Source organism: Canis aureus, chromosome 37, assembly GCF_053574225.1.
Source record: "Canis aureus isolate CA01 chromosome 37, VMU_Caureus_v.1.0, whole genome shotgun sequence".
NCBI classification, from domain to species: Eukaryota; Metazoa; Chordata; class Mammalia; order Carnivora; family Canidae; genus Canis; species Canis aureus.
This window is the reverse complement of record NC_135647.1, coordinates 931468-958915: the sequence shown is the minus strand read 5'-3', so window position 1 is coordinate 958915 and position 27448 is coordinate 931468. Positions and strand designations below refer to the sequence as shown.

Genomic DNA, 27448 nt, shown 5'->3' with positions numbered 1-27448 from the left:
TCTTTGGAGTAAATCCCCAGCAGTGCAATAGCTGGGTCATAGGGTAGCTCTATTTTTAACTTTGAGGAACCTCCACACAGTTTTCCAGAGTGGCTGCACCAGTTCTCATTCCCACCAACAGTGCAAGAGGGTTCCCCTATCTCCACATCCTCTCCAACATTTGTTGTTTCCAGCCTTGTTAATTTTCACCATTCTCACTGGTGTGAGGTGGTATCTCATTGTGGTTTTGATTGGTGTTTCCCTGATGGCCAGTGATGCAGAGCATTTCCTCATGTGCTTGTTGGCCATGTGTATGTCTTCTTTGGTGAAATTTCTGTTTCATGTCTTTTGCCCATTTCATGATTGGATTGTTTGTTTCTTGGGTGTTGAGTTTAATAAGTTCTTTATAGATCTTGGATACTAGCCCTTTACCTGTTATGTCATTTGCAAATATCTTCTCCCATTCTGTAGGTTGTCTTTTAGTTTTGTTGACTGTTTCTTTTGGTGTGCTGAAGCTTTTTATCTTGATTAAGTCCCAATAGTTCATTTTGGCTTTTGTTTCCCTTGCCTTCATAGATGTATCTTGCAGGATGCTGCTGCGGCAAAGTTCAGAAAGGGTGCTGCCTGTGTTCTCCTCTAGGATTTTGATGGATTCTTGTCTCACATTTAGATCTTTCATCCATTTTGAGTTTATCTTTGTGTATGGTGTAAGAGAATGGTCTAGTTTCATTCTTCTGCATGTGGCTGTCCAATTTTCCCAGCACCATTCTGTCCCATTGATCTATGTGTCTGTTTTTTTGCCAGTACCACACTGTATTTTTTAATTTATTTATTTATGATAGTCACACACACAGAGAGAGAGAGAGAGAGAGAGGCAGAGACACAGGCAGAGGGAGAAGCAGGCTCCATGCACCGGGAGCCCGATGTGGGATTCCATCCCGGGTCTCCAGGATCGCGCCCAAAGGGCAGGCGCTAAACCGCTGTGCCACCCAGGGATCCCGTACCACACTGTCTTGATGACCACAGCTTTGTAGTACAACTTGAAACCCAGCATTGTGATTGCCCCCGGCTCTGGTTTTCTTTTTCAATATTCCCCTGGCTATTCAGAGTCTTTTATGATTCCACACAAATCTTAAGATGATTTGTTCCAACTCTCTGAAGAAGGACCATGGTATTTTGATAGGGATTGCATTGAATGTGTAAATTGCCCTGGGTAACATTGACATTTTCACAATATTAATTCTTCCATCCATGAGCACGGATTATTTTTCCATCTCTTTGTGTCTTCTTCAATTTCTTTCAGAAGAGTTCTGTAGTTTTTAGGGTATATATCTTCTACCTCTTTGATTAGGTTTATTCCTACGTATCTTATGCTTTCGGGTGCAATGGTAAATGGGATTGACTCCTTAATTTCTCTTTCTTCAGTCTCATTGTTAGTGTATAGAAATGCCATTGATTTCTGGCCATTGGTTTTGTATCCTGCCACACTGCCGAATTGCTGTATGAGTTCTAGCAATCTTGGGGTGGAGTCTTTTGGGTTTTCTAGGTACAGTATCATGTCACCTGCAAAGAGGGAAAGTTTGACTTCTTCTTTGCCAATTTCAATGCCTTTTATTTCTTTTTGTTGTCTGACTGTTGATGCTAGGATGACTGCTTCAATTTCCTCCCTGGTAATTGGCTTCTTCAGGCTTTTTTATTTCTTCCTCTTCCAGTTTTGGTACCTTGTGGTTTTCCAGAAATGTGTCCATTTCTTTTAGATTGTCTAACTTATTGGTGTATAGCTGCTCATAATATGTTTTTTTTTTCATAATATGTTTTAAAAATCATTTGTATTTCCTTGGTATTGGTTGTGATCTCTCCTCTTTTATTCGTGATTTTATTAATTTGAATCTTTTCTCTTTTGTTTTTTTAAAAGATTTTTAAAATTTATTTATTCATAGAGACAGAGAGAGAGAGAGAGAGAGAGAGAGGCAGAGACACAGGCAGAGGGGTAAGCAGGCTCCATTCCATGCAGGGAGCCTGACATGGGATTTGATCCCAGGTCTCCAGGACCACACCCTGGACTGAAGGTGGTGCTAAGCCGCCGAGCCACCCTGGCTGCCCCTCTTTTGTTTTTAATAAGGCTGGCTAATGGTTTATCTATCTTATTAATTCTTTCAAAGAACCAACTCCTGGTTTTGTTGATCTGCTCTACAGTACTTCTGGTCTCTATTTCAATGAGTTCTGCTCAAATCTTTATTAACTCTTCTTCTGCTGGGTTACTAGGTTTTATTTGCTGTTCTTCCTCCAGTTCCTTTAAGAGTGAGGTTAGCTTGTGTATTTGAGTTTTTTCCAATTTTTTGAGGGATGCTTATATTGCCATGTATTTCCCTCTCAGGACTGCTTTGCCGTATCCCAAAGATTTTGAACGATTGTATCTTCATTTTCATTAATTTCCATGAATCGTTTTAATTCTTCTCTAATTTCCTGGTTGACCCTTTCATCTTTTAGCAGGATGTTCTTTAACCTCCACGTGTTTGAGTTTCTTCCAAATTTTTTCTTGTGATTGAGTTCGTTTCAAAGCCTTATGGTCTGAAAATATTTAGGGGACAATCCCAATCTTTTGGTATCAGTTAAGACCTGATTTGTGACCCAGGATGTGGTGTATTCTGGAGAAAGTTCCATGTGCACTTGAGAAGAATGTGTATTCAGTTGCGTTCAGATGCAAAGTTCTGTGTTTATCTGTGAAATCCATCTGGTCCAGTGTATCATTTAAAATTCTTGTTTCTTTGGAGATGCTGTGCTTAGAAAATCTGTCATTTGCAGAAAGTGCTGTGTTGAAATCTCCTACTAATAGTATATTATTATCTAATTATGTCTTAACTTTGGTTATTAATTGATTGATATACTTGGCACATCCCACATTAGGGGCATAAATATTCATGATTGTTAAGTCCTCTTGTTGTATAGACCCTTTAAGTATGATATAGTGTCCCTCTTCATCTCTTACTACAGTCTTTGGGATAAACTTTAATTTATCTCATATGAGGATTGCTGCCCCAGCTTTCTTTTGAGGACCATTTGAATGGTAAATGGTTCTCCACCCTTTCATTTTCTTTTTTTTTTTTTTTTTTTTTTTTTTTATTTTATTTTATTTTTTATTTTTTTTTCACCCTTTCATTTTCAGGCTGTAGGTGTCCTTAGGTACACCTAAGGAGGTGTAGGTGAATCTCTTGTAGACAGCAAATAGATGGGTCTTGCTTTTTAATCCAGTCTGATACCCATGTCTTTTGATGGGATCATTTAGCCTATTCATGATCAGAGTTACTATTGAAAGATATGAATTTAGTGTCATTGTAATACCTATTCAGTCCCTGTTTTTATGGATTATTTCTTTGGGCTTTCTCTTTCTTTTACAGGGACCCCTTAATATTTCTTGCAGAGCTGGCTTGGTGGTCACATTTTCTTTCAGTTTATGCCCATCTTGGAAGCTCTTTATCTCTCCTTCCATTCTGAATGAGAGCTTTGCTAGATAAAGTATTCTTGGCTGCATGTTCTTCTCATTTAGTACCCTGAATATATCCTGCCAGCCCTTTGTGGCCTGCCAGATCTCTGTGGAGAGGTCTGCTGTTAATCTAATATTTCTCCCCATATAAGTTAGGGATCTCTTGTCTCTTGCTGCTTTAAAGATTTTCTCTTTATCTTTGGAATTTTCAAGTTTCACTATTAAACGTTGAGGTGTTGAACAGTTTTTATTGATTTTGGGTGGGGGACCTCTCTATCTCCTGGATCTGAATGCCAGTTTTGCTCCCCAAATTAGGGAAGTTCTCAGCTATGATTTGTTCAAATATGCCTTCTGGCTTTCTGTCCCTCTCGGTGCTCTCTGGAACCTCAATTATACGTAGATTTTTCGTTCTGAGACTGTCATTTATTTCCCTTATCGTTCCTCGTGGTCTTTTTTTTTTCCCTCATGGTCTTTTAATTGTTTTTCTCTTTTTCCCTCAGCTTCCCTCCTTGCTATCAATTTGTCTTCTACGTCACTCACTCTTTCTTCTACCTCATTAACCCTTGTCGTTAGGACCTCCATTTTGGATTGCATCTCATTCAATTGATCTTTAATTTTGGCCTCATTAGATCTAAATTCTTCTGCAGTCATGAAGTCTCTTGATTCCTTTATGTTTTTTTCCAGAGCCACCAGTAGCTTCATAATTGTGATTCTGAATTGGCTTTCTGACATCTAATTGTAATCCAAACTCTGTAACTCTGTGACAGAGAGTACTGTTTCTGATTCTTTCTTTTGTGGTGAGTTCTTCTTTCTAGCCATTTTGCTCAGTGCAGAGTGGCCGTATGAGTGGGCTGAGTCAAGAATATAAACCACGACCTAAGTGAATTTCACCCTAGGTGATTCTATCAAGGTCAGGGACCAGAAATTGAAAACAAAGATCAGAATGAGACAAAACAAAAGGACCACTAAAGTGAAAAACAAATTTTAAAACAAAGTGATAAAAAATAAAAGGCCAAGAATCCCAACAAAGAAGAGAGAGAAAAAGAAGAAAAGAAAAAAGAAAAAAAAAGAAGAAGAAAGGGGGGGAGACTAGGAGATGGTGGTGGTGACAAAGTTGTAGTGGAGGGAGAATGTAGTCTACCTGAGGGGCTCTAAAAGGGGATCCTCTTGTTTCTGAGTATATTAAGTTCTGTATGTTAGAAGATGCTCAGTCCCAAATTTATATAAACCAGAAATACTTGTAGAAGGCCCCAACATTGACCACCAGAACATAAATGAGATAAAAGAGGGGGGCAGAATTGGAATGAGGAATCTCACGGAATGAACCAGCACAGTATACCACTTGGTTTCTGGGTGCATGCTGGTCATGTTTTAGAAGATATTAACTTCTGCCATTGTAGAACAAAATGAGGCAGAGAAAACAAAAAACACAAAACAAACAAACAAAAAAACATATCTCGTATATCTCCCAAAATTGAGTGTGTTGAAGGGAATCTAGAAGTGGAAAATATATCTAGGACCTGTAATTGTATAAATATGAAAGTCAAAAAGGAAGAATCTTAAAAATGAAGAAGTGGTAAAATATTGTAGTTAAGGTGGGAAAAGAGAAAAAAATTGAAAATTTACAGTCTGATATAAAAACGAATTGTCCTCGAAAAAGGAAGAAAAAAATAGGAGGGGTACCCTCTGGTTCTATATACTGTAAATCCTTCAACTCCCCCTGGAGCTTTCTAGCACTTCTTGGTCAAGAACGTACTCTTCCGGGATCCCTAGGTGGCGCAGCGGTTTGGCGCCTGCCTTTGGCCCAGGGCGTGATCCTGGAGACCCAGGATCGAATCCCACATCGGGCTCCTGGTGCATGGAGCCTGCTTCTCCCTCTGCCTATGTATCTGCCTCTCTCTCTCTCTGTGACTATCATAAATAAATAAAAATTTAAAAAAAAAGAACGTACTCTTCCCCTGTCCTTCCAGCTGGTCTTCTGGGGGAGGGGCCTGCTGTGCTGATTTTCAGGTGTGTGCACCTGCGGGAGATGCCCCGCCCCTTGCTGGGCGGGGCTCAGTGGGAGCTGTTTACCCCTTGAGGCCTCTGTTCCCTGGCACCCCGCCCCTCCCAGGCATTGGGTGAAACAAAGAGAAACAACAACACTGGCGGGGGCCAGCTCGCTCTCCAGCTCTGGAGTCAGCTTCCGCAGTAACTACCACAGTCTCCCAGTCCGCACTGGCCTAGATGTTCCCAGGGTGGCGGGGGCGCTGATTTGCACAACTTGGGGGCCCTGGGTGGCAGGACAGTCCTCGCTGTCCTGTGCCCTCCCCGCCTCCGCCTGTGGGGTGGGCGGGGGGAACGCAGGATCGTGGGCTGTGTCCGCCCAGCGCCCTGGGATCCGGGGCCTAGAATCATGCTCCCAGCACAGCTCCCAAAGACAGCAGGGCGCAGACCCCTCCATGAGGAGCCGCCTGCCTGACCTACGGGCCTCTCCCCATGCCCTGCTGCAGCCCTTTACTGAGATCCGCCCGAGGTTTGTGGCGCAGTTTACTGGGGGGCGCACTACTTCTGTTAGTGATTCTGGGAAACTGGAGGCTCCACTGCCCCTGCTGTAGTTCTGCTCCGATTTCCCTGCTAAGCGCCTTTCCATCAGGGAAGAATCTGGTGCAGATTTTTTAAAGTTCCTGCTTCTCTGGGGCTGGGCTTTCCAGTCCCGGAGGCTTTTGCAGCCTGGCTTTAGCCCGGCTCCTCACAGGGCCCCTCCCCCACTTGATTCTTTTTTATCCCCCCCCCACACACACACACACCTTGCTAGAAGCGAAAATCCTTCTCTTTGTAGTTCTAGCTGTTCTCTCTTTAAATCTCAGGTCAAATTCGTATGTGTTCAGGATGGTTTGAAAGTAATCTAGGTAAGTTGGTGGGGCTGGGTGAGTTGATGACCCCTACTCCTCCACCATCTTTCCCTCTTTCCACCAGACAGAAATCTTTGTGTCTCCACTTATAACTTTCAGTATTTTCAAATTATGATTTGAAATTTTAAAATGCTGGAAAAAATTGAAATTGAGATATTGAGTAGATCTAATGTGTATCTTTGTAGAGAAATTCTAAGGGAATGGCATTTCTCATTCTGGCCCAAAACTCCCCAGAGACTTGAATATCTGGTGCAAGTGGGAGACTCACTCTTTTAATTAATTAATTAATTTTTAAAGATTTTATTTACTTAGTTTTTAGAAAGAGAGAGAATGCATGTGTGAGCAGGGGAGGGGCAGAGGAAGGAGAGAAGCTCAAGCAGACTCCATGCTGAGCAGGGAGCCCCATGTGGGACTCAATCTGATGATCCCAAAAGCATGACCTGATCCAAAAGGAAGAGTCCCATGCTTAACCAATTGAGTGACCCAGGTGCTCCTACCCTTTTATTTTTAAAAAAAGATTTTATGTATTTATTTGAGAGAGAGAGAGAGAGCATGAGCAGGGAGGAGGGGCAGAGGGAGAGGGAGAAGGAGACTTTCCACTGAGCACGGAGCCCCACTCTGGACTCCATCTCAGGACCCTGAGATCATGACCAGAGCCAAAGATAGATGCTTAACCAACTGAGCCCCCCAGGTGCCCCAAGAATTATCCTTTTAATATTGATATTTTCTAGGTTCTCTTTCATTTTCCTACTTTCCTCTCTGAGAGAATATCCATATGATTCCATAATTCACATCTTCAAACTATCCAGAATATGCTGATGACTTCTAAATATCTTTCTCACATAGACTTATTTAGAATTTCATAGGATGATAGCTGCCTGTAAGTCATTTCCACCACAGAGACTTGAACTCATCAGGTCCTTCCAATGATTACTTTTCTCCTTGTTATCACCACAATCTAGAAACTAGAGAATCACTCTAGATGACTTTCCATCATTCATTCCCTCCTCATGAACATATTCATCAAGTGAATATAATGTCACTTGCTGTTTAGGCTCAAATAAGAAACCTTTCCTAATTGTGGCAATCACAGCATTCATAGAGCATTCTAAGTAGAACCTACTATCGTGAAATCATAATTTGATTTGATTGAGAGTTATTACTATAAATTCAGTTAACTCATCAATAAGCCAACGAGTCCAAAGATAAAACTCTAGTTTAAAAATGATACTTGTTTTGTCTCTAGAGAAGCTTATAGTCCATATAGATACAAATCTGAGTTTTTGACTGGACAAAAAATTCTAGATCAAGTTTACCATAAGGTATAGTTGAATTTGCCCCCCAAATTATGAAAAGCAATCCTAATTGATGGCGAACAGTGTCCAGAGTTTGTTCTTCTTTTCATAGAGGGAGTTGTAGCCATTGGGCAACCTGATTGGTGGAACTGTAAGGGGCAGAGTGAGCCATAGCCCCATGGCATTTGAAATTCCAAGGTAAGCCCTTCATCCTCAAATCCATGCTACTTTCTGACCCCTGACTGACAGTGTCTCTTAACATGTAGGATGGGTGTGAGCTTTGGTTCCTGATGAACAACCAATTATGGAGCATCTGGCACAGTCTTTTTTCCCTGGGCCCTATATCACATGTATCTAATGCCAGATGTGCATCAACTACCCATTGTCTCTTAGACTGAGAGAAGACAAGTAGAAATAGAAAGTTTAAAGTTAGTTCACACTTTGGCTAGGGTTTGTAGACATGGTTTGCAAAAATGTACTGGCATAAAGTGGCTGATTTCCGGAGAACTTGATGGCAGATATCAAGAGCATGGTTTCTACATAACTTCACAAATTAGGAATATGTGTTGAAGACAGAAGATACCCTTAGAGCTCTTAGAACATGCTGATTAATTAAAATTTATTTTCTTTAATTTTATATTAGAATTTTAAACAGACAAAGTCATAAATGATTTCCCCTCCTTTGGTGGGAAGTCATCGTTTGAGACTCAGTTCTCTCTAAAAAGGGAATAGAAAAATTGCCTTGCTGAATGTCATTTAGTTTTGATTACCATGCATGTTTCTACTACTTTCTAAGTAACACTCCAATTTGTTGCATCATATAATCCTTGCATTCCATCTATCTTTAATGTATCTTGCAAGTTACTAATGTACTTACTATCTATATTTAACACAATTTATGAATTCAGCCTTTCTCACCAGCGACTTGCTTACTTGCTTATTAATTATCTGTACTTTGCACATCCTATGCATTTTCCCCTTTATCTCATAAAGCTACTAGCTTATGATCCATATAGGCTTTATCTATCCAATTTGTGTTCCCATTTTCCATATCAGAATATTATCAAATAATATAGCAAATTCCTATTTCATGAACCCATCAAGCTGAGTGTTCTGTATTTCTAGAGTAGGCTCCCACTGTCCTGTATGTGAATAATTCTGAGGTTCATAGGAGTCCCCAGGCTCAGGCTGTTAGGGATAGGGTATGAGGCTAAGGTATTAGAGTATCAGGTTCTCCAAAAATAATTTGGTGACAATTTCATTTCCTATTGATTTGTCTGTTGGAAGCAAAGAATATAAACAGGGGAAATTGGAAAGAGAAAGATCTGAAAAAAAAAGAAAAGATTCTGTTATCTTAATTCTTTAGTTCCTCTGAAATGATCATCTAAAAATTGATTTGAGCTGTATGTACGCTCCAGGTGTCGCCCTGAGGATATGAAATGCTTCACACAGACCACTGCATTTCAGAGGCCAAAGGGCATCTGAAAGAATTAAAAGTATGTCGCTCTTCCTTTTTTTGCAGAGGAATAAAAGGGTGGATAGTCTGTATGGTTTCATAGGGAAAATTTAGGGGATGGGGAGGGGAGCAGAATCTCTATCAGGAGCTTCCCAGATTCAAAGAAAATAGTGTTTCTGACCTGAAACTTGAAAGGACAAGAGAAAACTTCTAGTCAGAGCAATGGATGAATGGGCAGCAGGGGGTGAAGGGAGAACAGGAGGTGAGACTTGGCTACAAATCACAACATACATCTGAGTCAATGGGAAGATGTGTTAAAGGGAAATTGCTTTGACTTGTTAAAAAAGTAATGAAGACTTTATTTAAGACAATTGCCACAGAGAGCAAGTATGGCAGTAGGAGAGCAAGGCTGAACTCAGCTCTGAACACAACAGGGACACTTGGGGACCTACAGCTAATAGGCAGAGTGAGAGCAATGGACAGAATACCACCAGATGACATATCAAGGGCAGAAGGATAAACTGACGGAGCAGGATTCTTGGTAAAGGCTGGGTGAAGTCAAAACCTGGTGGAGAAGGGGACCAGAAGAGCCTGACCAAGGTCCGGTTAAGGAAGGAGTCTGTCGGATAATATACCACACCTTGGATTTGGACCCACCTGGAAACCACAAAGGTCAGAGACTGATGTCACTAAAGCCAAGGGGCTGGCTGAATTGTCCGTGTCAACCCTGGGGTCCTAGGAACACCTACTGCTGAGTGGGGATGCAGTGTGGCCAACAGTGAGCAGAGCGTCGGTAACCAAAAGAAGTATAGGAGAAATTCTCCTCATTCCTCCTGTGTCAAAAATGACAATATTTTCTGCAGACCCTCCCTTCCCTGGAGCTGTGGTCTTCAGACTGTAGCATGTGCTAGGATCACCTGGAAGGCTTTTTAAAACAGAGATTGCTGTCCTCACCCCCAGAGCTTCTGATTCAACGAGTCTGGGAGGGATCTAAAAACTGCATTTCTAACAAGTTCTCTGGTGATGCTGTTGCTGGTGGTCAGAGGATATCACTTGGAGATTAATTCCTTATTGATAGAGGACGAGAAAGGGAAAATATGAGTGAATGAGGACCTGTGTTATAATGAATTATCTGTGGAGGGGAACAGGTAGCCTCCAGGGCCGTACGTAGACGGCGCACCCACCCAAACTATGCTGAGTTTTGGCTGCTAGTGGCTCACGGCTGCCCCTTCTTCAGAGTTTCATTTGCCAAAGGGGCCACCTGCTCTGGGAGGTTATGTCCCTGGGGCCCGTGGGTGATTCCGCAGCCAATAGTTGACCGATCTGACTTACACAAGGCCAGCCCTCTGCCTTCAAGATGGAATAAAATTGTGTGATTTATTCTGAAGCTAATCTCTGGCAGAAATCTAATGTTATCTTCTTTCTTCTTCTGCCCCTTCCTGCTTCACTGATTTCTTGCTTCTGGAACCACTCAGGAAATTGTGTTTGCCTGAATCCTAGTCTCAGCTTCTGTTTACTGAGTATTTCTGAGACCACAGGATAACACCTGATGTCCTCTGGGATGGACTTTGGCCCTCTCTTTCTCAGATTTGGGGGCTTCAGCTTCCAGAACCAACATGAGCAATCTTAAAGGCCAGAAGCTCCCAGTGTTTACATGGTCCTCAGGGAAGGCATGGCATCTATGCGGTAATCACCATGAGGGAAACTGTTGGGGGCCTCCCTCCAGGAGTGGATGCTTTGAAACTCTGGGAATAAATTATTAGCGAGGGCCTGAGTCCTGGTTCTCTGGACTTTAGAACCTGCCTGTCCTGCCCAGGGACTCTCTCAAAGGTTTTGGGCATTCATCATTTTAGACACCTGTTCGGTGGTTTATGGGGTAGATGTATGGGAAAACCCTAGTTTTGGAATTAATTAGCTCAAGTTTATCTAATTTGCATGATAGTCTGTGGGAACCTCTGGTTCAAAGAAAAAATGTGGCAGCAATAATAGTGCCAGTGAGGTAATGATGATTACCATGACAGTAACAGAAAGGTTCTAACTACTTTGGCGGGCTGGAGCTCCCAAGACTGTCCTGGGCACTCTGCTTGCTCCTGGAAGGTTGTGGCTTTCCTTGGTATCCAGCTCTGTTATAGGGGTTGGTGAGCAAGGGAGAAGTGGTAAACCTTTATCTCTGATTGTCCCTTTATAAGACATGTACATTCTCATCATCATGGGCATCATTCTGATCAGGTCTGCTGCCCCACACTTGCCCCCCAGTACACTCACCTCCCTATGCAAGGACATTGTTTCACACTTCTCTGATCTGGGCTGTGCCCAGATTAACATTGGTTTTCTGTTCAGGGTCAGCCCGTGGTGGGCACCAGGAGATCAGAATTTAGAGCTCTCAGAGCTGCTCAGGATGGAGCCTTTGGCAGATCCTCAACACAATGCGTTCAGGTTGAGGCTGAGCGCTCTTCCTTCATTACTTCGAGACTTTTCCATAGATTCAAGGAGGCTGCTCCCCTGGAGCAGTAACTTTGACTCAGAGAATACAGTTCTTGGGTTTAGGCTGAATCTACACTACATGGCCCCATCCTCCTGGACCCTAATGACTCGGATCTGGAAATAATAATGGATTTGGATCCCTTCTGAGGACTACTGAGGTCCTGGGGGTTCTCAGGACATCAGAGACTTAGGAGAAACTCAACAATGAAACACCTTTCTCAACACCACTGCCGGCTGGCTCTGGAGCCCCTCATGGCCTCATAGCTGCCCTGGTGCTTGCCAGGCCCATAGAAATCCCACACCTCATGGCTATGGCCACACACGGCCAGATATTCCTTCCTTCCTAGACTTTCAAGAAGATAAAATGTCCAAACTTTTGGAAATATTTTCCATATGTGTCTACCACTTCTAAATTTTATTTATGAGTTATTTATTTACTTACTTACTTTTTTGCCTCTGAATTTTAGAAGCATCCCCCTCCTGGAGGTGAGACCCCAGCTGCCTCCTTTGTGGCAGTTACCATGTAAATGTCACATCTTCCCCGAGGACCACGTGAACACTGCTGGTCCCAGGGCTTCAGGGGTGCCTGTGTTCATCTTGGAAGCTGGAGTCCCCAAATCTGAATCACTTCCCTTGTGTCCCTGGCTTGGTCAGTTTTCACACTGCTATCTAAGAGTTAAGGCAGGGATCATTTCTATTTGGTACACAATAGGACTTGTGCTTCATTTTACCGCTAATACTTAAATTCCCTCTACTTTTCAAGTGCAAAATAATATTTTAAAGTACAAAAACTTTAAAAAGTATTTGAAATATGTCCAAAGTAGTTTTGAAAGGGAAAAGAAAAGCAGCTATTTTCTTTCACTTCCTCATACAAGTTCGTGTTATTAGTTTCTGTTGTCCTGAAATAATCTCACATAAAGGACTGTGATGGTAAAACAGCATGTTCTTGACTCCTCTGATTAGGGGGAGGCTTTGTCATACTTTACTTCTGGTTTTATGTGGTTTTAGATTTCTAACAGTGACCAGGAATTTTATAGGCGGGCTGTGTCTCTGTTTGGAGGAAGCAAGGCTGCCTCCCACACTCTCTCCCAGTCTAGGGGGTGGCTACATCCCGGTCCCAGCAACTCCCCAGGTCCCAGCAGCTCCCCAGCTCCCCAGGTCCCCCCAGCAGCTCCCCAGCAGCCAGCCACACCTGACCTTCTGGAAAGGTCAGGGGAAGGTCCAGAGTGTGTTAGAGAAAAACAAAATACTGAGGAGCTAGGTCAGGTATTGAAGGAAGCAGGGACAAAATGACAGAGGAGGATGCCCCAGACATAAGCTGGGAGCAGGAAACACTGATGGAAGCCCACCTGCTGCAGAATTTTCTTTATTTGACAGTGATGAGAAGGAGTTTAAAGGTGGAGCAGCTCAGGCTGAGGGGAAGCCCATCCTTCAGAATGAAGAGACATCCCTGCCCAGGTGCCGTGGCCTGAATGCACAAAGGGACAGGCACCCAAGAAGGCTCTGGTAGGGTCCGACCGCAGGGGCTTGGGAACCCACCATCATGGAGATGCCCTCCTTTCATATGAGGCCAGGCTTCCACTCTAACACCTACAGAGAACTACAGGGTGTCAGAGGAGCAAAGGCCTATTTGGGAGAGGAAGAGTTTAACAGTGCAGGTTTATCTTGGAAGAGAGAAAGGCTGCGAAGGAGATCCTGGGGAGTCGTGCTACCAGCTCCTGCTTCTTTAAACCTTCAGGATGGAGAAAGGATGGAGTCAGAACTTCTGGGGATTGCCTTTTTAGGGATATTGTGTAGTCCGAACCATCTACCCTGAAATATGCTTTTCCTTGGGAATGGAGCGGAAAAACTTGATATTTTGGGAGTAGAGAGTTGGGGAGAAAGGTTTTCTTTCCCGTGTTTTCAAACACACATATGAGCACATGGACACTGGTGTGCACATGTACTCGGGTAATACGGGATGGTTTGGTCATTGGGACGCCGAGTGGGAAGGAACGTAAAGTAAAATGGATCCAGTGTTCACCATGTTTCTTAGGTGTGGGGCAAGGGGCTGATGCTTTCCGGCCTGTTCTACTCGGTTTTGAGCTGTTTCAGGTAGGCCAGGATGTCTGCCTTGACAGTGCTGACGGGAGCCTGGTGGAACCAGCGCATGACAGGGACCCCATCGGGCCCCACCAGGAACTTCTCAAAATTCCAGCGGATGTCATGGACTTTCATGGGCTCCCAGAAGAGCTGGTTTGATGAGCCCAAAAGATCAGAGGTTGGAGGGCAGGAGTTCTGGAGCAGAGATAAGAAAAAGAGAAGTTTTTTTCCCCCTGCTTCTGCCATGTGGTAATCTACATGTGGACCTGAAAGTCACAGCAAGTTTAGAGCTGCCGAAGACCACAGAAGCACTCCGGGTTCTCTGAGACCACTGGTTCCCGCTTGCTGGCCTGCCACACAAGTCTGGTCTTTGTTGAAATTTTCATCCATCCATGGCAAATTGAAATAAAAAAGACAATGTGGGGGGTTTTCGCAAAATTCCACTTATTGACTATAAAAAGACCATCATTTTATAGGACTGTGGTCGAGTCTTATCCCCAACCCTAGAGAGTCTACTCACCATCATATGTCTCAATTTATTAACTACCAGGTGGGATCCCAGTGAACCACAGGGATTTCAATGCAACATCAGCAATCAACCAACCAAGAGCTAGAGAGTATGATGATAAACAGAAAATATTCCTCTTTTCCCTGTCTGCCCCTCCCATGATTATATTATGGTGCTTCAGTAAAATAATATCTTCCATTTTCTTTGATAAGTCATTTCTATAGTTTTGGTTTTCTTAGCTGAAAAAAATGCTTTGGTTTAGAGTAATGGTTCCCAGAGTTAGGGCTTTGTAGTCTGGTAAAAGTTCAGCAACTATTTTTTTTTTTTGAGATTAATGCAGAATAACCAACATTTATTTTAATAGACAATAAGAAAAGTCAAAAGCCAACTATAACTGTAAATTTAAATATTAACATATTTGTAAGTATTAGATTAAAGAAAATAAAATCAATCATATCACCATTTTTGGGCAACACAAATGATAATTTGTGCAATTTAACTAAATATTAATTCAATATCAGAGTTAATGATGGTCTTTTTATAGTCAATAAGTGGAATTTTGCGAAAACCCCCCACTTTGTCTTTTTTATTTCAGTTTGCCATGGATGGATGAAAATTTCAACAAGGACCAGACTTGTGTGGCAGGCCAGCAAGCGGGAACCAGTGGTCTCAGAGAACCCGGAGTGCTTCTGTGGTCTTCGGCAGCTCTAAACTTGCTGTGACTTTCAGGTCCACATGTAGATTACCACATGGCACTCTACATGCTCCATGTCTGTCACCCTGATTACATAGGGGTCCCTCAGGGAGGAGCTGGGCCCCATGGATATTTGAGAGTGCCCTGAATGGCACAGCTCCTTACACCTACGAGGGCTTCCATGGCTGACGGTCGAATGAACAGACATTGTCATTCAGTAGGGGGCGGCAGTCCATATCAGACCTGCCACATGTTCTGATTCCTATACTTGAAGCTCAAGCCTCACAATGGATATTGCCATGATTCCTGAACTTATCTGAGCTTTTCTTTCCAAGGAGTGCAACCTTAATCCTAGGAATGAGCCCCAGGCTTTCAGGGTGCCTCTACCTACCTGACCTGGTCAGGGCAGATGTAGTCACTCACCTTCAGGAAGGTAAAGACCTTCTGTTCTTTCTCTCCATTCACATCCCCTTTCTCAAAGAGCTGAAAATTGGGGACAAAGCCACCACCTGGACGCACATGCCTGCAATGAACCAGAGGGCCCCAAGAGGGTCCAAGTTAGGACAAAAAGGGATGGTAATGGCCACCACACCTCTATCACAAAAGGAAGTTAGAGATAAAGAGGGAGAGATGGAAGACAGGGAAGGTGAGGAAATGGGTCTCTCGGGGCCAGGACCTCATGCTTTATGGAGCCAACAGAGAATTCCATGAAAACTGGAGGGCACTATTCTTCAGTCAGGATTCCCGATTCATTTCTATTTCCCACATTCCCTCCTTTGCCCTGTGCTTCTTTTCCAGTAGATATTCCCCTAGTGTTACTGTCAAGGAACTCGAGGCAGAATGAATGCTTAAGCATTGCCAGCAGAGCAAGTTTGCATGCAAGCCTCACAATGATGTTCTTGAACCCTGTGATCTACCACCTGCCCTGCCCTCGAAGTTTCCAGAAGAGGAGAACCTCCAGGCAGAAGGAGGAAGGGAAACACTGCCAGGGCCTAGGCAGTGTCCTAAGCAGGTACTCACTTGAGCCCAGAAAGAATCTCTGAGTTCTTTCCTGGTTCTTGTTTTCCAAACTGGTTGCAGGGAAAGCCCAACACAACTACACCAAAAGACTTCAGCTCCTCCTGCAGTGCATTCAGTTCTGTAGGGAGACAGCAAGCATCATGAGTAGCGTGGCCTCTAGCCCTACCCTCAGCAGTGAGAGACCTCTGGATGTATTCATTTATCACATGAATAAAGTGAGGACTGTAAGGGAAATATTCAAGATTACAGAGATTGAGGGGATCCCTGGGTGGCTCAGTGGTTTGGCGCCTGCCTTTAGCCCAGGGCATGATCCTGGGGTCCTGGGATCGGGTTCCGCGTCGGGCTCCCGGTGTGGAGCCTGCTTCTCCCTCTGCCTGTGTCTCTGCCTCTCTCTCTCTCTATGTCTATCATGAATAAGTAAATAAAATCTTAAAAAAAAAAAAAGATTACAGGGATTGAGAGGCAGAGCAAAAAGCCAGAATGCAGGTTTCCAGGAACATACCTCTTGTGCAGTGGTTTCCAATGTAGCTGCACTGCACCATCCAATAGGGGTGCTCCTACAAAGATTGGGTAGCCCTGTGGGGTGGGGTGGGTTTCTGCTTGATTCTGAAGGAAATTGAAACTTGAATGCCACTGCCACCTACCTTAGGAGTGGATTGATTGACCGATCAAAAATTTTTCAGGAAAAGGCAAATAAATGGAAATGTCCCCCCTCCCCCCAACTATGGCCCATGATGACACATCTGACACCCCAGGCATCCTCCCAGGAGCGCTTTTTGGTATGCTCACCTAGGAGCTGTGGAAGGGAGCCAATACCTGAGTCTGGCTCCAGAGCACTCTCTACCCTCTTGTCAATTCTAGTGATCTGACTGATGCCATCTCCTTGGGACCTTCACTGGGATTCCAGGCTACAAACTCCACTGCACTTTTACTACTGCCAGGAGGGTTTCTACCTTGTCCGTCTACACCTGTACCGTGTTTCCATCTTCAGCTCCACTCAGCTCCCAGTACCAATGCCAGCCAGTCCCACTCAGACTCAGCTCCACCTGCCAGGATCTCACCCCAAAAAATTCTCAAGTGAGAGAGCCTTCCTGGTGTTGTGCATGTCTTCACTTATTATCCACCCACCTTCCTCCTTAACCGTTAAGAACATGTCCTTCCTATGGCAGAAACACTTAGCAGACCCTGCTTCTAGTCCTCTGGCAAATGCTTCCAACTCTCTCAATTTCCCCATCTGGAGTAAAATTAGAATGAAACACTTTTAAAAATTCTCATGTACTAGTTTACTAAGTTATGTCATAGCAACGGAGTAGAAAACTCTGCCATCAAATAAATGAGGAAACTCATCACATACTGGAACAGGTGAACATTTGAGTATTGTATTATGTGAAAAAGCAAGATGCAGGATCAGTTGTATTTGTGTATATGGGATTTTTGCTTGCATGTACATTAAAGATTTATGAAAATATGCACCATAAACTGATGATCGTAGTTATCCAAAAGGAAAAAATGTGAAGTTTTCACTTTTTTTTTTTTTAACATGGAGCCCAACCATAGGACTTGAACTCACAGCCCTGAGATCAAGGCCTGAGCTGAAATCAAATGTCAGACACTCAACCAACTGAGCCACCCATGGATCCCTGAAAGTTTCTACTCTTGAATCCTTCGGTATCTTTTAAACTTTTTTTTTTTATTTTATTTATTTATGATTCACAGAGAGAGAGAGAGAGAGAGAGAGAGAGAGGCAGAGACATAGGCAGAGGGAGAAGCAGGCTCCATGCAGGGAGCCCGACGTGGGATTCGATCCCGGGTCTCCAAGATCACGCCCTGGGCCAAAGGCAGGCACCAAACCGCTGCGCCACTCAGGGATCCCTCTTTTAAACTTTCAATGTTGTGAATATATTTCCTATTCAAGACAAATTTAAATTAACAATTAAAACAGATTTAAAAGCAGATTTGCATTCCATGGAACTGCTGTCTATATATTAGAACTTTTTAAACTTACTATAATATTTTCAAATTTAACTCTTTAAAGGAAGGAAAATTCCTACTTGCTGATACTAAACTGTGAGATTTTATATAAATTAAGCAAAGATTTAGTCTGTAGCTTTTCAGGTTTTTCCTACGGTTATCCATAAAAATAATAAATCTAAAGTGATCCTGAAATTCTCTTCCTATAATCTGTACTTTTGAGAGTATCATTTGAAGCACAATTTCACCATTAAATTTAAAAAGTCTTTAGATTCTTTTGGTGAATGTGAACCTTTTTTTTTGTTGTTGTTGTTCTTTGAAGGAAGAGGTATTTCAATATACTTTTTGCCTAATCAAGCAGCCCCCTCTATATCAGTCCTTTTAGGCTGCTATAACAAAATACTGTAGACCAGGGGCCTTATGAACAATAAGAACTTATTTCTTACAGTTCTGGGGACTGGAAGTCCAACATCATGGTGCCAGTATGGGGCAGTTCTGGCAAAGGCCCTCTACCAGGTTGCAGATGGTAGGCTTTTCACTGTGTCCTCCCAAGGTGCAAGGGCCAGGGGGTTCTGTGAGGTTTCTTGTTATAAAGCACTAATTCGGTTCATGGAGGGTCCACCCTCACGGCCTCAAGCAGAAAAATTGTTTGTGGCTTGTCAGAAACTGTATTTATCTCTACTTCAATCCATCTAAAACTTTAAATAACCTTTTCTGGATCAACAGAGAAACCAAACTCTTCCCCACAAGTGCACAAAGAAAATCCACCTCAGTTATCACAGAAGGTCGGGCCAGGTTTGGAAAGATGGAGCATCTTTCCAAATAGCCATTACACCAAAGACCACCCATAAGAAAGCTACGTTTCCATCTCCCCATCACATGGAGGTACTGTGGAACCCAAGAGCATTTTCCAAAAGATCTGCTGTCGTTCTCAGAAGTCACCAATGAGGAGGATACAGGCAGACCCTGGAAGCTAGCCTTTTGGGCCTGGGGGCAGGGGGTCACAGCTGGGGCGTGGTGTTCTGTCAACAGTCTCACAGGACATCAACATCATGCATCATGGTCATGTCATGATCATGATGGATCAAGACAAAAACAAGACCACTCCATTATCATGTCTCAACACAGACAGAACAGGGACCTTGTCCAGATTGCAAAAATGGCCATGCATCTCCCTATTCTTGCCAATATAAGTGACTTCTGCTTCTTTACCAACTACAGTTTTAGCCTTGTTTTATTCCTCCGACCTTGTAGATATGATTTATTAAGACAAATCTTAATCATGGTCACAGAATTGTCCCCATTTCATTTCCTGACAGCAGCCCATTCAGAGCAAAGCAATTCTTTGAATCCTTCCCCAAAGTACCTAACAGAAGCCCAGATTCTCAAATAAGTTCTTTCTAGCACTTTCTTACTGAAAAGCTCCATGATTCCCTATAGTATGTGTTCTCCCTCAGGGCATCGAACAACAAGTACTACTTGTTCAGTGGTAGATATGTTCTGGTGGTCTTTGATTAAATCTTTGGAGTAGAGGAGTGACAGGATTCAGGGGGACAGATTCACACAACCACTTAACCCCCCCACCTCTCTCCTCTCAGTAATAAATTAGGAAAACCTCTGGAATTAGAATATGGCCATCTGACAAAGCTAGTTCCAAAAGAATTGAAACATGAGCTCTTACCAGGATACTGAGCTGTCAAGCCTCAGTAGGTGGCCACATTGACAAAGAGGACATGCTTGCCGGCATACTGCTTGAACTGAACGTACTCCTCATTGTTGAGGGTGAGGGCTCCATACTCATAGATGGTGCCCATCACCCCGTTATAGCAATCCACCTGGAATGTAACAAAAATAACCACAATGATGTGATCATAAGATAAATAATAACTCCCAGCATCCAGTGGCTTCTCCAAAGTGCTCAAAGATATTTCATGTAATACCTGGGAATTCTAAGAACTGAAGAGACTTTTTTCCAGTAATATTTTTAGTTATGGCGAGGCCAATACTAGAATGTGTGTTATGTAAGTTAAAACCCTTTCTTTGTGGGAGTGCCCAGCTGGCTCAGTTGGTGAGGCATTCGACTCTTGGTCTTGGGGTTGTGAGTTCAAGCCCCACATTGAGCATAGAGATTACTTAAAAAATAAAATCTTTAAAATAAAATAAAATAAAATAAAATAAAATAAAATAAAATAAAATAAAATAAAAGTGTGTGTGTGTGTGTGTGTGTGTGTGTGTGTGTGGCAGGACAAGTACTTTGTGATGATCTTGCCTTCCCTGGAAGATTAACACAACTCTCTTCCACCCTCTGACACTCAGCATCCTGACACCAGGCTCCCACTGCTCCAGCCCTTCTCATATTTTCTTAAGAGATCTTTGTAATCTGACATCAGTGTCTCATCTAGATGTTCTTAAACTGCAATTTCCTTCCCCCAGAACAGGGCAAGGAACACGCTCCTCATCTGGATCCCACGGAGGCCCTTCCCAGAGCTTTGCCAGTGGGCTGCTCACTGGGATGAGAAACCCATCCTGGGTACCGTTTCTTGTACCCTACACTGTGGAGAGGTGGCCTTGACTTCTCCTGGGTAGGGACAGTGAGACAGGAAGCAACGGGAAGAAGCTTCCTGCCCGCAAACATGCCAAGGCCAATAGGCAGATGGGAGCTGGCATGAAAGGAATATGCTTTTTTCTGAGGAGCTCCACACTCCTGGAGGTGTGCACAAAAGTCAGAGAAGTGTAGAATGAACGGAAGTGAGTTTCAAGGGATCTCAGTCCATAACAGTTTGCCTGGAGCAGTAAGGGAACAGCCGGTGGGCAAGCTCTCCTGAAGAGAGCAGGGTCAACAAACTGTTTTCGTTTCCTGAGTCTGTGCATCTGCCATCAGGACACCAGGCAAGATGTCCATACATTCCTACACATCTGAGCACAAACACATTGCTCCAAATATTCGGGAATAGTAGCCTAGGAAAGCCCTGCTGGAGGAGCTGCCATCTCCATGCCCCTAGGTCAACTTGGCTCCATGCCAAAAAAAATTCTATTTGTCCTTCTCACTACGTAATAGAAAAAGTCACATGGAAATCATTGCAAGAGCTGTCATCTGTGTGCCTCCTGCCTTTGTGCTATCTTAGATCTGGGCTCCCCAACACCCAGCATGTGTCTCTCACATGGATGCTACCCTGTAAGCTGGGATGCCAAATCCCAAGAAAACTAGGCTGGAAGGCTGGGTCTTTCCGACTCCAAGATCAGTTCTGCTCCAGCTTGAAGGGATCCAGACATTCAAAAATGCAGCCTTTAGTTCACAAGATGGTTTTCTACAGCTGAAATTGTACCCTAGCCAGGCAGTAGTGGCTGACAGACCTGGCTGCCCTCTCACAGGTTGCCTTTTATTATTATATTATTTCTGAAAAGGAAATAGTGTTACGAATGTTGGTCTTTGAGCATTTCTCATGCATCATCTTACACATCATAGGGACCCATTAACAGAGCACTCAAAGTGATTTGAGGACCTGAACAAGTATCACCAGGGCATATTAGGAATGCAAGTTCCTGAGACACTTCTCTAAAGAAGACCTACAAATGGCTAACAGACAATATGAAAAAATGCTCGACATCACTCATCATCAGGGAAATACAAATCAAAACTACAACGAGATATTATCTTACACAGGTCAGAATGGCTAGAATTAACAACTTAGGAAATGACAGATGTTGGTGGGGATGTGGAGAAAGAGGAACCCTCTTGCACTGTTGGTGGGAATGCAAGCTGGTACAGCCACTCTGGAAAACCATGTGGAGGTTCCTCAAAGAGTTAAAAATAGACCTGCTCTATGACCCAGCAATTGCACTCCTGGGTATTTACTCCAAAGATACAAATGAGGTGGTCTGAAGGGGCACTTGCACCCCAATGTTCATAGCAGCAATGTCCACAATAGCCAAACTATGGAAAGACCCCAGATGTCCATCAACAGATGAATGGATAAAAACGATGTGGTCTATATATACAATGGAATATTACTCAGCCATCAGAAAATGGAATCTTACCATTTGCAAAACATGGACAGAACTAGAGGGTATTATGTTAAGCAAAATAAGTCAAAGACAAATATATGATTTCACTCATATGTAAAATTTAAGAAAAAAACAGAAGGACATAGGAGAGGGGAAGGAAAAATAAGATAAAAACAGGAGGGGAGCAAAACTTCACAGACTCCCTAGTTAAGAGAACAAATTGAGGGTTGCTGCAGGGGAGGTGGGTGGAGGATGGGCTAGATGGGTGATGGGCATGAAGGAGGCACCTGTTGTGATGAGCACCAGGTGTTAGATGCAACTGATGAATCGCTAAATTCTGCTCCTGAAACCAATACTACATTGTTATGTCACTATTATGTTACTATATGTTAACAAACTTGAATTTTAAAAAGAAAAAGAAAAAGAAAGAAAGGCAAGTTCCTGGTTCTCTGAGACCCGCTGAATCAGAAACTTGGTGGGTGGTGACTGCAGAAAAGGAAAGAGGCAGACTCTGCTGCGGCCAGCTGTCCCCAGGCAGGGTTCCTGAGGTCCAGGTTCCCTCTAGAACCTCCTCGAACGTGTTGCTACCATAACTTTGCTCTAGTTAGTGTAACTTCACTCTTGTAACATAAACACCCCCCTCCCCCGGTTTATGTTAGCAATCCTCCTCCAGGCGTATGGCCCGCTGACACACACCTGAAGGGCCTCAGGACTCAGGTTTTCCTAAAGGCACAGGGCGCCGCCTCCAAGAAGCAGTGCACAGGCCTGCTGAGCAGGGCGTGGAGAGGCCTTGGAGAGGACGAGGGGGACCTCCTCGCATCCCTGGAGGCTAGGCTGGTCACCAGGTGCTGCAGTGCGCTGGCTCCCCAGTGGGACACTCACCTTCATCTTTTGCGTGTTTTGGGTGGGCTGCGCGAGGCCGGCCAGGAGCAGCGGGAGAAGAGCCGAGGCCCAGAGTCGCGGGACCATGGCTGGTGCGCGCGGGTCCAGGTGCGTCCCGGGCCCAGTCACTTTTGAAGCCCTGGTGGGGATGGGCGTGGAGAGGTGTCCTCCAATCGCAGAGCAGTGCACGCGCGTGCACATACCTGAGCCCCCTTCGCTCCCCCCCCCCCCCCCCGCCCCCAGTGCATCCGGGAGGCCACCTGCACCTGCACCTGTCGCCCCGCGAGTTCTCCTGGCGAGTAGCGCGGGAGGCCTCGCTCCTTGGGGTCAGAAGCGCTGGGCCCAGCCTCCAAGGGACTGGGACCCCCGGGTGCTCGCTCCGTGTCCAGGAGGTAAAGCCAGAATCAGAATCTGCTTTTTAAAAACAAGAGCGTCACGTGGTTTCCATGCAGTCAAGCTCGAGACACTAATCCTCCAACCCGCCCCTCAGCCCCTCAGACTCCGTCACTCACTCACTCACTGTGTTTCCTGATGATGAGGTCCAGCCGCGGGGCCTGAGGGTCTCAGACGCCTTGGAGGCACCGTGTCTCCTGGACAGGACTAGTGCGTGCAGGTGGCACAGCTGAGGGGGACACAGGAGCTAGTGCGTGCAGGTGGCACAGCTGAGGGGGACACAGGAGCTAGTGCGTGCAGGTGGCACAGCTGAGGGGCACCTCCGCAGCGGGGCCGCCCTGGGGAACAGAGCCCTAAGCTGAGTCCAGAGGGCACGGGCTGGAGTTTCTCGTTCTCTGGAAAGCCCTGCAGTCACCTCTGCCTTGCCTCCAGAACGCTGTTCTGAGGCCCTAACGGGAAGCAAGTGGAAAGCTGTTGGAAAGGGAATCGGCGAAGGGGTACAGAGTGGTCGCTCCCACCCTCCTGCCCCCACCCCCCTCCCTTAGCGGCTCCCTGCGGGCGGCTCAGCTTTGCTAAGCTCCTTGTGAATTAAGGCGATAACTCTTTCCTTTTTTTTTTTTTTGTATATTTTTTTTATTGGAGTTCGATTTGCCAACATATAACACCCAGTGCTCATGCCATCAAGTGCCCCCCTCAGTGCCCATCACCCAGTCAGTCACCCCATCCCCCCTCCCACCTCCCCTTCCCAAACCCCTTGTTTGTTCCCCAGAGTTAAGAGTCTCTCATGTTCTGATAACTCCTTCCTTGTTGGCGTCAGGCCCTTTCCAGCCCGCCCCTCTACCTGCCCTGCCGGGTCCACATTCAAGGCGGGCTCTGCTCCTGGTGCGAGGCTGGCTGGGGTTGAATTCTTGGGAACCCCTTGCAACATAAGCTTCTTGTTGGCTCAGATTTCTGAGCTCTTCCCAAAGGCCTGTAGACCTGCCAGGGGGACCAAGCCTTGCGGAACCCAGGGCATTCACAACAACTTGCAGGAGGCTCCCTCCTGGGGCACAGACTTATACACACATTGGCTTCTCCCCCTCCTCAGTTCAAAATAATGGCTGAACCTCCAACTGTGAGGTGACAGAGACACCACTGAGTTCAAGACCTGTGTGTGCCACTGACCAGCTTCTTGACTCAGAAATGGTTAACGTCTCTGTACTTTAGTTTTCCCATCTGTAGAATAGAAGTAATTAATAGAGTTTGCTTGCTAGGACTGCTTTGAACAGTAATAATGACTCTACAGGACTCCTGCCAGCACTGGGCACAGGTAAGCGACCGTTCAGACACTCAGCTTTATGCCTGAGAAAAAGAAGCAGAGAGAAGTGATATATTAGAGCTCACAGGTTGGTAATGGTGACATGAAAGCCAACTCTGGATTCCTGCCGTAGATCTCTTGTTCTTCTTCCAAATGCATCATCAGTTGTGACTAAATCTTCAGAGTCGTGTGCCTTTGCTCATCTTGCAATCACGAGGAGACTCTGCATTACGGACCTTATCAGTAGGTCCAATGGCCTCCTGAATGAAACTCCAGCTCCTCACACTCCTGTTCCAATATTCCTGGTAAGCTTTTGAGCATGGTTGGTCCTGGCCTCCAGCAGCAAGAAGTGAAGGTGTGGAGCACACCCGGAGCAGGAGGAACACATCGCTGGTCCACTGGAGGGTATCTCAGAGCTACAGTTTTCCTTGTTTCCTCCAGAGCCTGTTCCATGACCTGCTTACAGAAATTTTGCTTTTGCCCCTTTGCCTGTCTCCTTCCCGCTGGGTCTGTCTTCTTCCACATTCTGCCTCTGCTCCAATTTTCTAAAGATCAACTTTGTAGATGTCACTCGTTAAAAAAAAAAAAAAAAAAGATTTTATTTATTTATTCATGAGAGATAGCGAGAGAGAGGCAGAGACATAGGCAGAAGGAGAAGCTGGTTCCCCATGGGGAAGCCCAGTGTGGGACTCGATCCCAGTACCCCAGGATCATGACCTGAGCCAGAGGCAGAAGCTCAACCACTGAGCTACCCTGTTGATATCACTCTTTTATTAAAAATGCTTTGGTTCCTCCCTAATTCTTCCACCTTTGATTTGAAATTATCTCATGGAACACTCTGGATTTGACACTCAACAAATTTCCAGGCATGCCCTGCCTTCCATAGATGTTATGTTTTTGGTAGATTGAACTGGCTCCATCACCCCAAATCCACCCACTGAGGTGTCAATTATTGACATTCTAGATAAAATCTGAGCCAATACTTTGGGATCCTTCCTGAAAGATTTCTTGACTTATTTTTATTCAAAATGATGGATCACAATTTTAACAAACAAGACTTCAGAGGTAACTGTCTGAGGCCTGAGTCACAGATCAGGTCCGAACCAGCTCCACCAGGCTTTGAATTGATCAGATCAGGCCTGCTGCCTTTCACAAATAGCCTAGGGCAGAAAAGGGTGAGCCTCAGATCAGGGTGTCTCAGTCACTGTTTCTGTGACCCAAGCAGGATGGAGTAGTTTAAAGGACAGAGGTAGGAGTCCTAAGGGGACCAATGATCTATCTGCACCAGGTCACAAGGGGGTTATGGGCTGATTATGTTCCCCAAAAAGACATAGTGAAATCCTAACCCTCTGTACCTTGGATTGTTGCCACTGTGATTAGTTAAGATGAGGTCATAGTAGAGTAAAGCTCTTTATAAAGTCCAACCCAGTGTGACTGGCGCTCTTCATAAAAAGAGGGCCATGTGGGGCTGTCCTGTAAAGATGGGGACAGATGCCAAAGTCATCTGCCACAAGCTGAGGATGGTCTGGGGCCACCAGACATGGGAAGAGGCGAGGAAGGCTCCTTCCATACGGCTTGCAGAGGAAGCATGGCCAAGGTGACCCCTTGGTTTCAGACTTCTGGCTTCAAGAACCATGAGACGATACATTTCCATTGTTGTCAATCATTTAGTTAGTGGCACTTGGTTAGGGCAGCCCTCATAAATGCATACTAATCCCTATAAGCAAGCTTCAGTTCAGAGAAAGGAACTCAGTTCTGTCTGACCGCTTTCATTTTTCTTCCATTCCCTGTGTCTGTCCCATGCTCACTATGAACCTCCTTCATTCTCAATTTCTTTGATCAAAAAGGAAACAAAACTCTGTATGGCTTCCATACATGCCTTCATCTGAGTTCCAGAACAAAACTACTTCTTTGTTTGCCGGAACCCCAACTTAGAGATCTGAGCTTCTGCTTGATCGCTAAAAAAATTTTCAGATCCAGTCCATCTTCCCAGGTACATGGGGGCTGCCCTGTCAGGACTCCAGCATCTCCTTTCTCTGCCTGGCAAGTGAGAGACACAGACTGCAGTCCTGGATCTGCTGTGTTTATAATGCCATTTCATCATATTGTAAGTCATGCTTCCTCATTTACTGGTTCGTATAGTCCTTACCACCAGACTACCTATGAGGCAGGAGGAGCACCTGTCCCTCAATTCACAAATGTGAGAGTAGGATTTGAAAATATAAAGAAGGAGGAGGGGCAGAGGGAAAGAATCTCAAGCAGACTCTTCACTGAGCACAGAGCCTGACCTGGGGCTCCATTCCAGGACCTCGAGGTCATGAGTCAAAAACAAGAGTTGGCTGTTTAGCTCACTGAACTGCCTAGGTGCCCCTGCTATTACGTTTCTGTCCAAGTCCATGTTTACTATTGCCTTATCCTTGAAAACACCCCAGATCCAGGCTGGCCATGGTCCTAATCCAGAGCCTTCACAAAGGCAGCTGACAATATCCTCCTGGGGGCTTTGCCACTATTGCCAGCATTCCCACCCTCATCTGCTCCATGAAATAATTCTGGTGTTTGGTGAAGCTCTTTCCCAGGTAATGCTAACGTCCATAATTTCCACCATCTTGTTCCAGGTAGGTGCCCCTGTGTCCACACACACAACCATCAGTGTCTGAGACACCATCGGCACCCACAAGAGCTAAGCAACTTATCTGCCATAGAACCAACTGTCCCCCAATAAGGCATGGTCCCAGAGCTTCTGAGAGAGGAAGGAATATGCCATCTTGTACACTGCAAGCCCAAATCCAACTATTACCTGGCAGGGGTTTGGAGCTATAATATGACCACCTTCAACTACCTTTGTCACTTCATATCTTTTAATATTTCTACTTCTTTTAAGAGGTGCAGATCTTTTGGTGATTTAATTTGACCAACTTCTGCCTTGAGAAGACTGGGAAGAGGAAGTATTTACTCGGAAAACTCTAAACTTTTAATGCCTGGATATCTTAGCTTCTTATTCACC

At 44.6% G+C, this 27448-nt stretch overlaps 1 protein-coding gene and 1 long non-coding RNA gene across 2 annotated transcripts; one reads left to right on the top strand and one right to left on the bottom strand.

The window, feature by feature from the left end:
- The first annotated feature begins 6236 nt into the window (after positions 1–6236).
- On the top strand, positions 6237–9176 carry LOC144306561 (uncharacterized). The gene is made up of 3 exons (XR_013373635.1): positions 6237–6354; positions 7765–7850; positions 9071–9176. It is a non-coding gene; the product is annotated as an uncharacterized LOC144306561 (long non-coding RNA).
- Positions 9177–12942: 3766 nt separating this feature from the next.
- On the bottom strand, positions 12943–23569 carry GPX6 (glutathione peroxidase 6). Its single transcript, XM_077885950.1, has 7 exons — positions 23271–23569; positions 23021–23165; positions 22755–22893; positions 19549–19702; positions 15897–16014; positions 15300–15399; positions 12943–13869 (listed from the first exon to the last, which is right to left on the bottom strand). Exons 3-7 carry the CDS (start codon positions 22839–22841, stop codon positions 13663–13665), a joined length of 666 nt encoding a protein of 221 aa, XP_077742076.1. The 5' UTR covers positions 22842–22893; positions 23021–23165; positions 23271–23569; the 3' UTR covers positions 12943–13662.
- Positions 23570–27448: the final 3879 nt, after the last annotated feature.